Genomic DNA, 15,625 nt, shown 5'->3' with positions numbered 1-15,625 from the left:
AGATTGCATTTAAAGATGAATAGGATTAATCAATTGGAAAACGGATCCATATGTATCATTCACGATATTGTTGTTTCTGCAAAAAATCAAAAACTCTCGCATGTCCTCATAGCCATTCGTGTTTTGAATTTATGGTATTGAGTACCTAAATACTGAAATAAATTTCGTTGGAGGTATCTCACTAAGGACCGGATTGTTCAGAGTTCAGAATGTTCAGATGCGATTAAATAAATCTATTCTACAGAGTACCTAACTAGGGTTTATTCGTAGAACCAGAGAGATTACCATTTCTTCACAATTAGTCAAGGATGGCCCGTTCTATGAGGCAGGTGTGGCAGTGCCTCACCAAATAAATTCTGGAAATAACAAATATTAATCGAATATTTTATTTACCCATTACCTCAATATCTCATTATTCGGTACGGCACTGGGTCTTTGTTCCATAAAATCCAAGCTCAATCTCACTATTGATTTATCTCACTTCCTCTTTAAGAAGTAAACGGTTTGCGGTATGCCTAATTAGTAATTAGTGCAAACGTTTTTAGATAAGAGTTTTCATTTTGTTAATCGACTTAATTACTACCAGAAGGCGAAATGGAATTGGCGGGAACATACCTACATGTCATGAAAAGTACCACTGGCTTACTGGCAGTATAACTTCGAATAAATTATTTTTCCAAACTATGAATATTTCGAAGAGTTTTTGGGCGGACAACGTCGCCGGACGTTTTAAAATCGATTATATATATATATAATTACCCCCTTTACCCCCCTCCTGGATCCGGCACTGACTTGTAATGACAAGGATCTGTCGTGACCATCGAGATAGAATATTCTATCTCGATGGTCGTGACACATGAGAGAAAGTTCGGTTAATTGCTGGCTAAGAATCTTAGAACATTAATATTTATCTATATTCTAAGCTAAGAATATAGAGGCCACCGGATCTAGGTGTTGATTACAGTGACTTTATATACTACAGTGATGACACGGCTCGTCAGCGTTCTGATTGGTTGCAGCCTTGTCCGCCATTAAAGGTCGAACTTTCACCAGAGGTCTCTGATTTTCATTATTTACATTGGAGTGCCGGGCTGTTTTACATGCTTTGAAGCATTCTTGTTTAACTTGTTAGTGATTGTGACTAGTTCAGGGGGTTCAAACCCCCCCGAAATGTGAAGATGTTGTAGGAAATCTATCAATTCATGCATATATCTATACAGATATCTCCGTAGTCGCTTCTGGGGTCCACTGGATTTTCGCCTTCACCTTTAACGTTGGTACTGATGGTAGGTCGTTAAGCGGCGCCAATGTCTGTGATGCTCTGAGTATGAAACGACGATAGAAGTTTAACATACCCAAACATCTTCGAAGATCTTTGGCGGTTGACGGTTGGCTGTACTTAATAATAATAATAAAGGTCTTTATTATTTAGACAGGATGTCTTGGACCCTATCTGGTAGTAGTTTCGTCCCTTCAGCAGAGACGAGGTAGCCTAAGAACTTCACCTCTGATTGTCCGAAACTACACTTTCCTGGATTGAAGACGATGGAGTATTCTCGGATATTCTCGAATATAGTGCGAAGATCTTCCATATGCCCCTCTTCAGCGATGAGGCGATCAGCACGTCATCGATATAGCTGAAGCAGAAATCTAGGCCTCGTAGAACTTCATTGATGAATCTCTAGAAGGTCTGAGCAGCGTTTTTGAACGTAATGAATGGGAACTCGAATAACCCAGATGGAGTCGTGATGGCGGTCTTAAGTATGTCTTCTTCGGTTAGGTGAATCTAGTTGGACTCTCGCACTAGATTGAGGGTAGAGAAAATTTTCTTCCCTTGGAGAATGTGAGCATAGTCCTGTATGTGCCTCACAGGATACTGGTCGGGGATAGTCCGGGCGTTCAAGGCTCGGTAATCTCCACACGGTCTCCATTGTTCTGAACCCTTCTTCGGTGCGAGGACGACCAAGGACTGTTGGACGGACGGGCGATTCCTAGTCGGAGTATGGCTTCGAACTCCTTCTTGGCAGCTTTGAACTTCTCAGGTGCCAAGCGCCGTGGTATCGATGCAACTGGTGGTCCATGGATCGTCTTGATGTGATGCCTCGTCTGGTGTGTGATTCGTCCGGGGGCTTCTTCTGGTCTGGTAATTTCTGGGAAAGACATTGATAGTTGATGGTATCTGGAACATCCGTTGACTGTCTTGACTTCTGGGATGTTGCACTCAGTCACTTCTCCCCGAGTAGTGAGTTGTGGTTCCGTCCAAAAGTCTTTGGTTTCTTACGTCCACGAGTAGGTTCAGTATGAGGGTGGTTGTACCATACGTGGCGATGGGTGTACCATTTGCTGCTGCTAGGACGTAGTCCGACTTCTCTCTTCTACCGTTGACTGCACTTCGTGGCAAGACGCACAGATCTTCTCCAGAGTCGATCAGGAACTGCAGCTTGGAGTCCCTACCCTATTGGTGATGAATAGGTGGCGCGGCGAAGGGCTGGGATCACTAGCCGCCACTAGCGAAGCCCCCCCCTTGTTTCCTGAGATGTAGTTGCAGGACTATCTGCATCTAGTGGACCTGGCTCCAAATCTCCAATGATACCAGTACTTGACGTCGATTGGCTGTCGGCCTCGACTATGGCTTCTTGGACGATGCTGGGGGCGGCCTCGGCTCCTGTCTCTCCGGGATCGGTCTCAGGGTTGCTATCTCCTGGTTGAGTCCGAGTGTGAGCTGTGCTAGTTTAGCATTGATGATGGCCTCGATGCTAGTCGTCTCGTTCACCAGTTGGACGGGAGGTCGGAAAGCTTCCATGATGTGGTCTGCGTGGACAGCTGAATCTTGAAGGTTGCTGTCTTTCACGATGGCCAACGATACCTGGACAATTCTGGGTAGACGGTTCATCCAGAGGGATTTCATGAGACTCCGAAACGGTTGGATCAGAAAGGTAAATGTCGTAGAAATTGTGAGGGCTTCTTCTTCTTCCGAGTCGGTAGCTTGTTTCAAGCATCGTGATTTCGTGAAATCTTCTGTACTGTCCGCCTCCATTCATCTCGATCCTCAGCCATCCTTATTGACTGTGGCGAAGTCTTGCCAGTGAGTTGGGTGATCAGGTCAGTGTACCTTGTTGGCGATCTTCCGCGGCTCCTCTTTCCTTGTACCATGCCCTCTATCGTAAGTTTCTCGAGCCCACCTCTTCTTACCACATGACCAAAGAATCTGGCGATGTTTTCTGAAATTATGGTGCGTAGCCTTTTCTTTACATCAACCTGTTGGAGGATTGAGAGATTAGTTCTTCTTTCTATCCAGGAGACCCTCAACATTCGACGCCAACAAAACATCTCAAATGCCTCTATCTTCTTCTTGTCTGATTGCTTAAGAGTCCAGCATTCAGCTCCGTACTGGAACACAGAAAATACCAGGCTCCTAACCAGTCTTATTTTAGTGTTGAGCGTGATACGGTGACTCCTCCATATCTTGGTTAATTTCGTTATGGCTTGCTTAGCCAGTGCGGCTCTTCTTTTGATTTCCTCGCTGCATCCGCCTTGATTCGTGTTGAGAGATCCTAGATAGACGTATGTGTTTACCGTTTGGATATCACCGATCTTCTTTACTGTCGATCTATTCTGGTTGTGTCGGTCTACTATCATTATCTTGGTCTTCTTCTTATTCATTTGAAGACCGACTTCCATGCTCATTTGCTCTACTAGTTGTATAAGTTCTTTTAATTCATCTTCGGATGCAGCTATTAGCGTGGTGTCATCAGCGTAGCGAAGGTTATTAACTTTGACACCGTTGATGGCTATTCCTCCCCTCCAGTTCTCTAAAACTTTTCTCATAATCCATTCACCATATAGGTTGAAGAGCATTGGACTCAGTATGCAGCCTTGTCTGACGCCCTTGCTGACACTGAAATATTCGGTGAGCTCGTCCTCCACTCTGACTTGACCGCTGCTGTTGTCGTATAAGTTTTTTATTATCCGTATCAGATGTCGAGGTATGCCCATTTCCTCTAGAATACTCCACAATTTGTGCCAGCGCACACAGTCAAACGCCTTGGTATAGTCAATATAACACAGGGCTTACGGCCTCCCATTTCTTCTCGCCCCAGGAGGCGTCAAGTCTTCTCCTCTTGAGTGGCACACATACGTCGAATAAGCTCCGTCCTCAAATTGTAGTAGGCTTCGTCGGTAAGTGGATGAGTCCAACTACTGTGACTAACAAGTAGTTCACGGCCAAGGACAAATAAGGGAAATGAAAGAAAGTGATATGCAACTATTCAATTTATTTTTAACCCACTAAGAGTGTACGAAGAAGATGGATTACTACCTCCTTCTGTAGACTAGTGGTGGGAGTGAAGGGATTGCAACAGATACGACTAAAGTTCAAACCCCGATACCCTCATATGAACTCGAAAAAAGTCTGCTGCCTACAGGTCCTGACAGATCCAAACAATCAGTCCTTCTCAGGACCAACACCCTGAAGACGGCAGGCGAATCCTTGCCGAAACGTCGGAAACAACCGACCAGATGATGGAAATAGTCAAATATAATCATATAGTCCATCATTAATATCAAGATAACAATTAAATGATATGATGAACAAAATTGTTTAATTATTAATTAATTATTGATAATGTATGTACGCCACTGGAAGGCCTTGCTGCCAAGCACAATAAAGAATGAAAAAGAAGATATTATTATTCTGTGATTAGTACTAGTTATCAAATATTCTAAATTTGACCTCTTAAATAGAAGAAGAAAAAATTATTCTATTAATGACATAAAAAAGAAAAGCAACTGTCATTGAGAGTAAATAGTAAATTCAAAATATAAACAACTTTTTGTAAATGTTATTTAGTTAATTATGTCTTATATGTAATGGTTGAAATAAATATGGATATAAGTCCATACTTTTGAGTTGAAAATGTCCTAGTGGTTATAATATTCAATATATTCACGTATATTACCCTGTTTGAATTAGAGAATTTTAACCTCGAAAAATGGTGGTAGATTTTGATATATTGGAGCACTGCCGAAAAGTTAGAGCAGATCATGGACCTCCTTACACATGTCCCGTTGAAAGATGTGGGAGAAATTATAAATCTGTATGCGGATTATCTTACCACTTGAGAAGTTTTGATCATGACAATCCTACCCCGTTACCACCAGTAACTCCTAGTACCCCAAAGAATAAGAAAGGTAAAAAATCTCTATTTTCTCATCCAACTCTCATCTCAACTTCAATTCATTTTATTTAGGTGCTAGAGCAAGAGGCACTCCTTCAAATGTCAAGGCTACACCTGTTCCTGAACCTCTTACTTATGAAGAAGCCCAAAAAATGGTAGAATTTAATGTTGATGGCAAAATAATCAGGTGGAACATCAATGAATCGTTGGAGATTAGGTCAAAGGAAGATTTCGAAAAAGAGACTCCACCTTCTGAAACTGCAGTTGCAAGTGAGAGTTTCTGAATTTTGTATTTTAATTATTTTCTTATGTACAATTGTAATTTTTAGTTCCTTCCGAAATTGTGAAATTACCGGAGGCAAGTTATAAAGAATTAGATAATTATAACATATGTGATGCTCCAGTAAGACCAAATGCTTACTATAGATTTATAGAAAAGAGTACCGAAGAATTAGATGGAGAAGTAAGATTATTAACGTTGAAATTTATTTTATAAAATTTTCGCTCTATTAAATTTATTCTAGGTGGAGTATGATGTTGATGAAGAAGACACTGCTTGGATGTCTTTAATGAATGAAAAGAGAGAAGCACAAGGTCTTAGTGCTGTTTCAGTAGATTCGCTTGAACTACTCATGGACAGACTTGAGAAAGAGTCTTATTTTCAAGTGAGTATGGCTAGTGTTTACTGGATTGGCTATAAATTATAAATAATGTATATATTTAAGGCTTCTGTGAACGGCCACTCTGGAGCTATAGTTGATGATGATGCTGTGTGTTGTATATGTATGGATGGAGAATGTCAAAATACTAACGTTATTCTTTTTTGTGACATGTGCAACCTTGCTGTTCACCAAGATTGTTATGGGGTGCCTTATATTCCAGAAGGGCAATGGCTGTGTCGTAGGTAAGTTTTTTTTTTTCAAATCATTTATTTTAAACTTCAAAACAGTTCACAAAACTGGCACCGAGGACTTTACTAATAAATTATAACAAATTTAGAAATATCAAAAATAAACATCAATAAATTATTCTTAAAAATAAGTTGGAAAAATTTATTTTTGGCTAAAATTGTTCGGTTGGTCGTAAGATTCAGAAACCTGAATCATACTGAAGTGAATAAAATTTCGACTACGTTAGAAGAAAGGTAAATAGAATCATGATGATCACCAATAGTGAATGAGTTCCCTTCCAACATCAACTTTCATTAACCTTTGTGAACTACATAGTTTGTAAGGGATAGTACTAACATTTGATTCCGGGAGAAGAGGTTCTTCGATATGAACTTTAGAACTTTCAACTTCCTAGGTGGCTCAGTTGGTGAGAGCGGTGGACTAGTGATTTGAAGGTTGCGAGCTTGGGTCCCGCTCGTGGAGATACTTTTTCCAGAAATAAAAAAAGGAAAGAGTTAGCGACTAACAGGGCAGAATGGAAAAAATTCATTAGATCATAGTTTAAGTTTTATTTATTGGAATGTATTTTTATTTAAAATCCAAACACTGAAAGGTAAAATGGATGTAGAGTAGTAACTGATATTTATTGTTAAACAAAAGGCCACTGACCTAGGGTCCTTCAGCCTTTTAATTTACATTTTTTTTTTAATACTTAAATGGATGTAGATTTTATATATAATTAAAATATTGTTTGTTAGCCATCAAATATTATGCTAGCTTGAAATTAAGTGAACTCACTTTCTGTTCTTGAAATATACTTTCAATGTGCAATAAACAGTCCTTTCATTATTCTCAACAAAGTCTTTGGTACGTTGTTATATGTTTGCACACTACGATATATAGGCACATATGTGGTTTGAGTGTTCTGGAATAGTCATTTCTCATTCTATCTCTTGTTCTCAGGTTATGATATTTTGCCTCAATTTTGTGTTGACTTTAATGAAATTGATTTGCATCTTATAGATAAGTTTGGACTGTTCAAGTATTTTTAGGCAATTGATCCCCAACATTGGATACTCCCTATATAACGTTTCACCTATAGTAATCAATTATAAGAATAGTTTGTATTGACTTGTTCTGCCTTGAAGTGAACAATGCTGATTAATTTATTGTTTCATTCTCCTTTTCAAGGTGCTTACAATCTCCAAGCAGAGCTGTTGACTGTGTTTTATGCCCAAACCAAGGAGGTGCATTTAAACAAACTGATCGCAGTCAGTGGGCTCATGTAGTGTGTGCTTTGTGGATACCTGAGGTCAGGTTTGCCAATACTGTATTCTTAGAACCGATTGGTAAGTGTCACCTATTGATATCAGATTGCATTTATCAAAATTGAAATTTATCAATTTCAGATTCAATTGAAACTATACCAGCGGCGAGATGGCGTCTTACATGTTATGTTTGCAAACAAAAAGGAGTGGGTGCTTGTATACAATGTCACAAAGCAAATTGTTATGCTGCTTTCCATGTAACATGTGCTCAACAAGCTGGTCTTTACATGAAAATGGACACTGTCAAAGATGGTAGCGAAACACAACCTGTGTTGGTTCAGAAAATTGCTTACTGTGATACACATGCTCCACCTGATCATAGTAAGTTTATATATATCCTTACATACGAACTAAATTAAAGATGTAGGAATATTTATTTCATTAATCGATGTTTCTATCCTGTCCAGGGTTTTCTTCAAAACCCTTGAAAAATGACATCAGTCAGTAAAATATTGAACACTAATTTGACTGAATAAAGGCTGTGTAGAGAAATTCATTAATGAGATGACTTATTCTCCTCAATGCATCAATAAGGCTGTTCAGCTTTTCAACAATTTTCTGTTATATTCATTTCATTTACTCTGATTTCAATGAAACAAAACTCTATGCGTGTACTATTAATTAATACTCATATTGCAACTGTGAAAACCTCAATAAAATTCATGCAGTAATTTCAAAGATTAGCATAAACAGGCTGACAGGCAAAATTTAATAAATTGTGTTTTTGTGTCCTGTTACTATTTACTTATAGCCCCCACTAATTTATTAAATCTATGGACACAATGGTTTCCACTGCTTCATTCGATAGAAGTATAGATAAAAGATCAAACACTGGAAAGGCTTTGTAAAAGTTGTGATCATTTAAAACCACATGCAAATGAAAAGTGTATATAGTATAATTGCAACCACTTTATTACTATCTATCAGAAAAACACTAATTACAATCCAATAAGTGGAGCGCAATGAACAGTCAGTCTAAATATACACAGATAACACCAATACAATCAACATAATTGTCTACGGTGGTTTTGGACTTATTGGTCTATTTTGTATGATTCTGTAAATTACTGCTTTCTAATAAAGCAAACAGGTTGGACATTCCATAACTCTATTTATTTGCTCTACTTCTTTGCAAGTTCCTAAAGCATCTGTAGACCTAAAATTGATCTCACATGTAATAAACAATTGGAAGGTATTCAGAGGTTTAAGTTGAATCTTTAAAAAAAAACATTTGAATATTTTTGGGAGCAATATTTTTTTTTTTTTATTTATTTATTAACCCAAAGGGATCATGAGTGATCCATAACAGGCATATTTTACAACATAGCAATAGTAACAATAACAATTTCAACAACTAAACAATTTCTCAATAAATCAAATATTATTCTGTCTTCTTTGGAACAATTGATCTTTCACTTTACTTGTGAACACCTTTAGAGTATCTGAGCCCTTGATGTTGTTTGACAATTCATTAAACCAGGTGGCAGCTTGGTACCTTATTTTCCTCCTAGGAATGTTTCTGGCAGTTGGCAATATGTAGATGTTATGTCTGGATCTTGGATTTTCATTAATTCAATCTCTTCTTTAAACTTATTCAAATTTTGATTGAGAGTTTATTTTGAGGAAATAAACTTATGTTATTAATTTATATTTTTATTATAAATAACCTAACATGATTCGATCCACAGTGGTCTTAGACAATACTATAAAATTTCACTTCACAGGCGAGTCCCAAAAGGAAGACTCCAGACAGAAAATGAAGCAAGCACGAAAAATGTTGGCTAAAAAACGAACTTCAGCTCCTATTATTCTTATACCAACTATACCACCAGATCGTATCCAAGAAATAGCCTCATTAGTGAATATAACTAAGAAGTCTCAGTTTATCCAGCGTCTAATAGCCTATTGGACCTTAAAAAGGCAGTATAGAAATGGAGTTCCATTGTTGAGAAGGTTGCAGAGCGCTCAAGGAGGTAAATACCTAGACTTATTGGTATAGATTATCAGAAAATACACATAGTTTAATTATTCCTCTAATTTACCTCTTTCCATCCTTGGTTGCTTGTGGTAAGTAGCAACTTAGTAGGAAAATGAAGTAAGCTTAGTGCTCACACATTTGCTATCCTTAAGAAAGTACACTATAATTTTGTGATTGGAAAGTGGTATATGCGAATTAGGCATTAAGAAATGTGGCAATTTTGCCTCCAAAGAACTAGTGAAGTAGACATTATTGCAAATCTATATGTCTTACATATCCTAACTCCCCTTAAATTTTCTGGCAATCTGTAGAACTACTTTGGTGAAAACTGATCAATTGTTACATATACCTTTACATAATTATTTTGTATAATATATTAGGTTCGAGGGATTCATTCTCTAGCAATGTGGATACTTTGGAACTTTGCCGGCAATTGAAATACTGGCAGTGTCTTAGGCAAGATTTAGAAAGAGCAAGACTTCTTTGCGAGTTAGTAAGAAAGAGAGAAAAAACCAAATTGCTGTACACTAAACATGTCGAGAAATGTTACAAGATCCAACTGAAACCATTCCAAGCGAGTTTGGAAAATGTACTTGACTTGATATCATCTAAAGATACCAATGAAATCTTTAGCGAACCGGTTGATTTGGAAGAGGTATGATTGATTTGTCAAGTTTAAAAGAAGATATATTAATGATGTCTTGTTTTAGGTTCCTGATTACATGACAGTTGTGTCTGAACCAATGGATTTGAGCACAATGAAAGCAAAATTGGCTAGAGAGGAATATCCTGATCTGAAATCTATGGAGAAAGATTTCGACCTTATGATAGCCAACTGTTTGGCCTACAATAACAGGGATACAGTTTTCTATCGGTAATTCAATCATTTAATTGTGCGATAAGATTTTAATATATTCGAATTTTAGAGCTGCTATTAAAATGAGGGATCAATGTGCTGCAATCTTCAGACAAGCTAGGAAAGAACTGGAAACTGCTGGTTTGTTAAATGAGAACAAAGATGGAGGTCATGGTTCTTCTAATGAGGAATCTTTAGCTGCAGATATAGACAAAGAACTCGAAAATTTACAAGTAAATATAGACACAGATTTTAATTTTATAACTTCATAGGTACTTTTCAGAAAGTAATGTATATATTATGTGTTAACAATATGATATTGGTTACATAATGTTAATATTTAATTTTTTTTATCTTGACCCCCCTAGATCTCTGTCTATAAAACTGAAAATAAGATCTTTCTAAATTCGATGAAAATAAGCTAGTTTTTAAAAATAGTTTATTTTATTGTGATCGAATGAAATTCATAAATTAACATTTTAGGGCAAAACTGGTCTTGATGTTATTGCTAAATTGGAAGATTTGATGGCCAAGAGTCAGGCTCTCAAGCATGGTTTGGCAAGAGCCAAGAGAGTCAAACTAGTGAGAAGTGAACTCAACAAAGCAAAAAGAAATTTAGCCAATACTGATAGTTCCCAATCAGACCAGGAAGTAGAGTCTCAAAATGCTAAATTTCCATGCAACAGTGCCAGTAAGTGCAATTTTCATTATGTTGTTCTAGCAAAATATGTACCCCACACACTAGACTAGGTGATCTATTGATACAAGCAGTGTAGATGATTATGAAAACTGTGTTTTAAAGAAGGCCAATAATAAAATAAGTCTACATTCAGTATATACCACAGAGTAATAAACATAGATAGAGGGAGTATACGCAATTTTTACAAGTCCCCAACATAGTTAGATTATGTTGTCGGATTGTGAATATTTTCAATTCCATAATTTCACTATATCGTTATGAATGTATAGTATATTGAATGTAAATATATTTATCTGAGTGATTCCTAATTAAAAATGTAAATTTTAATATTTGGAATCCCATATTTTTCCTAATTGTCAAATTTATACTATGCAGAATATTTATTATTTTTCTGTATATACCTGCTGAAATCCTAGGTTTGGCAATTATTGCGCGCCTAGTGTCATCGGTTGTTTTACATCGTTTGGCGAGGTTGAAGTTTGTTTTCTGAATTGATCATGGACGTAGAATGTAATATGGAATTGAGTTGAATATACTGCTCCACAAAAATTAAGGAAGTTCAAAACTTTTGTGACCGTTTCAAGGTCACTCAAGGTACTTTTTCCAGAATTGAAAAGTTGTCTGAATGCCGTGAAATTAATTTGATATGTCTATATTTTTATGGAATTGAGTGTAATATCATATCGCTGATATATTTTCATTTCCGCGCCCCTTATGTCAAATTTGATAGTTCATGTTGGGGACAAAATTCGCTTACTGGAAATGACGTATGCTCCCTCTATCTGTTTATTACTCTGAGGTATATACATAATAAGTGTGTTCCTGTTTAACTCCTATAAGCTCTTAACTTCTGAAAGCTCTCACAGGAGATAGAAAAATTTTGCATAGAGATAAAAACACTTATTTTAGTTTAAGAAAGTGTTGATGGGGAATGCATCTGCATTATGAAGAAAATTATGTCTGTTGCACCTGAACTCATGAGTGTTATTTTTAAGGTGTGTCACCTTCCGGCGGAGTAAATAGAAGAACAGCTGTATTGCTGACAAAAAAAGCTCAAGCTGTTTCCAAAAAACCTGTTGAAGAACCTCCGGAAACTTCAAAGTAAGTGCAAGGACATGGTATGAATAATAATTTAGCATTCCTCTCAAGTCCCTATCACTTTGTAATTTGAAAAATCTTGAAGCAAGTCAGAAATTCACCTACCACAAAAAAACAATTGTATATATCGAAAATATCCAAATAAATAATCTTAATATAATACTAGTTTTGGTTTATTATTATAATTGTAATAATAATGAACCTTCTGAAGCAAATTTCTCAAACCCTTGAAACTGTACGACTTGGAATGTGAAGGATCCAAAAATTGAATTGAAAAAACCTTCCGTCTACCGGATGTTCTTCTCTAAAATTTTTTAATTTTGTTGGTATTAAATATTAGTACAAAAATCACTTGCACTAATATTTTGATTTTTTTCACTCTAGAATCTTTTGAACCTTAACAGGTTATGTACAATCATGAAATTCAAAACAATATTTTTATCAATTGACAATTTAATTGAGATTTCAAAATAAACTCATGTTCTAGCTCTGCAGGGATATGTATTATAGAATACGAAATATTCTGCAACTTACCTCCTCTGACCCCAGGTATCATATATGATACCTCAAGTTTATATTTCATTCTCTGCCTCCAGCTCCATTTAGCGGCACATACTCGATGGTATCATATATGATACACTGCTAAATATGCGCCTATTTTTTTGATGCGATGTTGGTTGCGTACGGCGGCAAGTCAGTCGATTGTTTATATTTACAAGTGCACGTGCTACAATGATGCCTCTACCGCAAAATAAAAGTAAGTAATTGTTTTTTTTTGGTGTTTTATTGATATATATGTGTTGAATGTGTATTACAAAACATATCAAAGATATGGGTTCTGTTTTGAATATTTCCAATATTTTGCAATGGGGATTAGCGTATCATGGGTGATACCTTGGGTCTCACTGACTACAACATTTAATTTCAATGTAAAAATCAGATTTTGGGGATTTTCACCAGGGAACAAATAAAGTTTACTTTTTATTTGAAATATTATTTTTTTAAGGCCTTTGACCGTGTTGGAGCTTGATGAGAACTATCAACTTAGACTTCAATTAGTCAGACCTCGATGATCTTTCTTTGTATGAGGATGAGGTTGATCTAGATTTGGAAATTGTGGTTCCCGATCCAGATGATATAGAGATCACAGATAACATGAGCGATTCATCGGATGAGGAAGCTCTTGCCCACTACCAACCAGGTTACCAGAAAAATGGTCACATACTCGTCAGTTTGAATCAAGTCATTTCAATTTTCAAGAAAAAAACATACTCTGACAACCAATTTCCAGGGTGATTGAAAAATATGCTATGTGTGGATGTACCAAAAAATGGACAATACGTGGAATCTATCACTTTTTCGATTTCACAGTAGCTGCATCTTGCTAACTCGTCAAAATGCCAGTACAAAAGGTGTAGGAGAAAAGACACTTTGGACTATCTTTATTCGAAATTATCCGTTGCTCAATATTTAATTTTAACTAAAAAAACTTCTGAAAAAAATGAAGGAAATTCGGAACAAAGTGAATGTGATGTTGAAGAGACACCACCTCTGAAACAAAGGAAGGTACAACCTGTTCCGGATAGAAGTGTCAGGACCGTTGGTAACATGCACCTACCGGTTTTTACGAAGCAAGAACAAAAAACAAGATCAAAATGTCGATTTTCAATATGTGGTAAATTAACGTTTGCTAAATGTAACACATGCAATATTTATCTTTGTTGTACCATTGACAGAAAATGTTTCGCGCTTTTTCACCAATAAAATGTTTTTATAGATCTGTTGTTTTTGTATACCTCTAGACCCAACGTATCATATAAGATACCTTATTTTTTTTCCTTAAGATGAAATAATAAATCTCAGTATAAAATTTACAGTGTTCTTTGTTTTAGTTTCTTTTACTTAGAATTGATAACTTATTGAAAAACAAAGAAAAGAGAGTCGTTTAAGCAAAGCCATTTACATTTCATATGACCATATCAACTATATAAAAAAATTATTATTGATATCAAATCTGGCCTTGTAGAAAAAAAAAGGGCAGACAGAAGAAAACTCTTGAACCCACACCTGACAACATGGATGGTAAATTGAATTCTGTGCCAGACAGTTTCCGTGTGTATAGAGCTGGATGCCAAACTTCTGGTGACGAAAATAGTGATAGTGGGTCTAGTCTATCGACTTGTTATTCCCATGATCCTTCAGAAATTGATTCTGATGAAGACACTGAATGTTCAGACTCAACAGTAAATGGAGCTGATGGAATTGGAGAGAAGGTTCTTGAACCTTTCCAGTTGGTTTGGGCCAAATGTAGGGGTTATCCTTGGTATCCAGCACTTATTATTGATCCTGGTATGCCAACTGGTGAGTATTAACTAATTTTTATTTCACCCCTATTAGCCTGAAACTACTTGGTTCTAGGTTATGTACATATGGGTGTTCCTATGCCAACTCCGCCTCCTGAAGTTCTGTCTCTAAAGTCAAACCACGAGGAACATGTATATTTAGTTTTATTCTTTGACGCCAAAAGAACATGGCAGTGGTTGCCAGCAGAGAAGTTAGAAATTCTTGGTATTAATCCAGATAGAGACGAGGCTAAGGTAACACTAATGAAATTAACCATTACTACAAACTTGAATTTATTTTGAACAGAAAATTAAATTATTGAGTTCTGGATAAATAAAGATAATATGGCAACTAAAATATTCCCAGCAATTTCCAATATTATCGAAATAATATCTTTCCTATTTTATCTTTAGGTTACAGAATCGAGGAAGCCAACAGATAGAAAAGCAGTTAAAAAGGCATATGAAAATGCTCAAAACTACATATCCCAAATAGCTGAGTTTGAGAAGAGTGAATCTGCAACTTAAATCAATAGGTATTCAAAGTGCACAATAAAACTCAATTAATTATGATTAAAGTTTAATGTTTTTCTTCATCATAATAACATTTGAAGTATGTACTTACTTTGGAAATTATATGTATAGTTTCTAAGCTTAAAGTTATAAATAAATATACTATTAAAAAAAAACAATTTAAAATTAATCATAAGTTGATTCCTAATAGTTTGGTTCCACGATTACCAAAATAAGCTGCAAATAAATTCAAATTATTATTATTGGAAAAAATTGTTCATTACGGAACATACCTTTGCAGCGTTATTTCAGGGACACCTGGATCTGATCCTGTCTGAAACCCTAGAATAAACATTATTGTGTAGATTTTGTCATGAAAATAGCAGGAAATATTTTTACCTAAGTAAATAACTGTTGGAATGAATCCATAATGGAAAACTGTTTTGCCTAGTTCGATAACGATTGACAATCGTTGTTTGACGCCCTCTGATAAAACCATTTTGATAGTATATTGAAAATTTAAGAGAAAAGTGATGTTATTTCTTTTAATCTTTTACCCTATTCAGGAAAGCATGCAAAATCTAGAAATCTTACTCCCCTCCCCTTCGCTAATTGTCATGTCATATGGAATAGCACTATCGACGTTGCCAAGTTTAAAAGTAGACTTAGAACTATTTTTTTTTTGATGACTTCCATTTTTTTGTCCATTTCAAGTTAATATATGTCTAGCACCCATCAACATG

The 15,625-nt window shown here is 36.1% G+C and overlaps 1 protein-coding gene across 2 annotated transcripts; it reads left to right on the top strand.

The window, feature by feature from the left end:
• Positions 1-4,789: 4,789 nt before the first annotated feature.
• Positions 4,790-15,072, top strand: LOC123677162 (peregrin). 2 transcript variants are annotated; one of them, XM_045613711.1, is made up of 16 exons: positions 4,790-5,190; positions 5,250-5,447; positions 5,507-5,640; positions 5,702-5,842; positions 5,903-6,081; positions 7,259-7,416; positions 7,477-7,716; positions 9,120-9,368; positions 9,754-10,028; positions 10,084-10,247; positions 10,300-10,462; positions 10,713-10,920; positions 11,925-12,030; positions 14,054-14,388; positions 14,446-14,624; positions 14,784-15,072. In XM_045613711.1, exons 1-16 carry the CDS (start codon positions 4,992-4,994, stop codon positions 14,895-14,897), a joined length of 3,042 nt encoding a protein of 1,013 aa, XP_045469667.1. In that variant the 5' UTR covers positions 4,790-4,991; the 3' UTR covers positions 14,898-15,072. The 2 variants fall into 2 exon arrangements, with proteins under 2 accessions (XP_045469667.1, XP_045469668.1); XM_045613712.1 differs by lacking the exons at positions 14,446-14,624; positions 14,784-15,072 and having other exon boundaries at positions 4,813-5,190; positions 11,925-12,029; positions 14,054-14,254.
• Positions 15,073-15,625: the final 553 nt, after the last annotated feature.

This window comes from Harmonia axyridis, chromosome 3 (genome assembly GCF_914767665.1).
Source record: "Harmonia axyridis chromosome 3, icHarAxyr1.1, whole genome shotgun sequence".
NCBI classification, from domain to species: domain Eukaryota; kingdom Metazoa; phylum Arthropoda; class Insecta; order Coleoptera; family Coccinellidae; genus Harmonia; species Harmonia axyridis.
The sequence above is the reverse complement of the archived record's forward strand: the minus strand, read 5'-3'. Positions and strand labels throughout refer to the sequence as shown.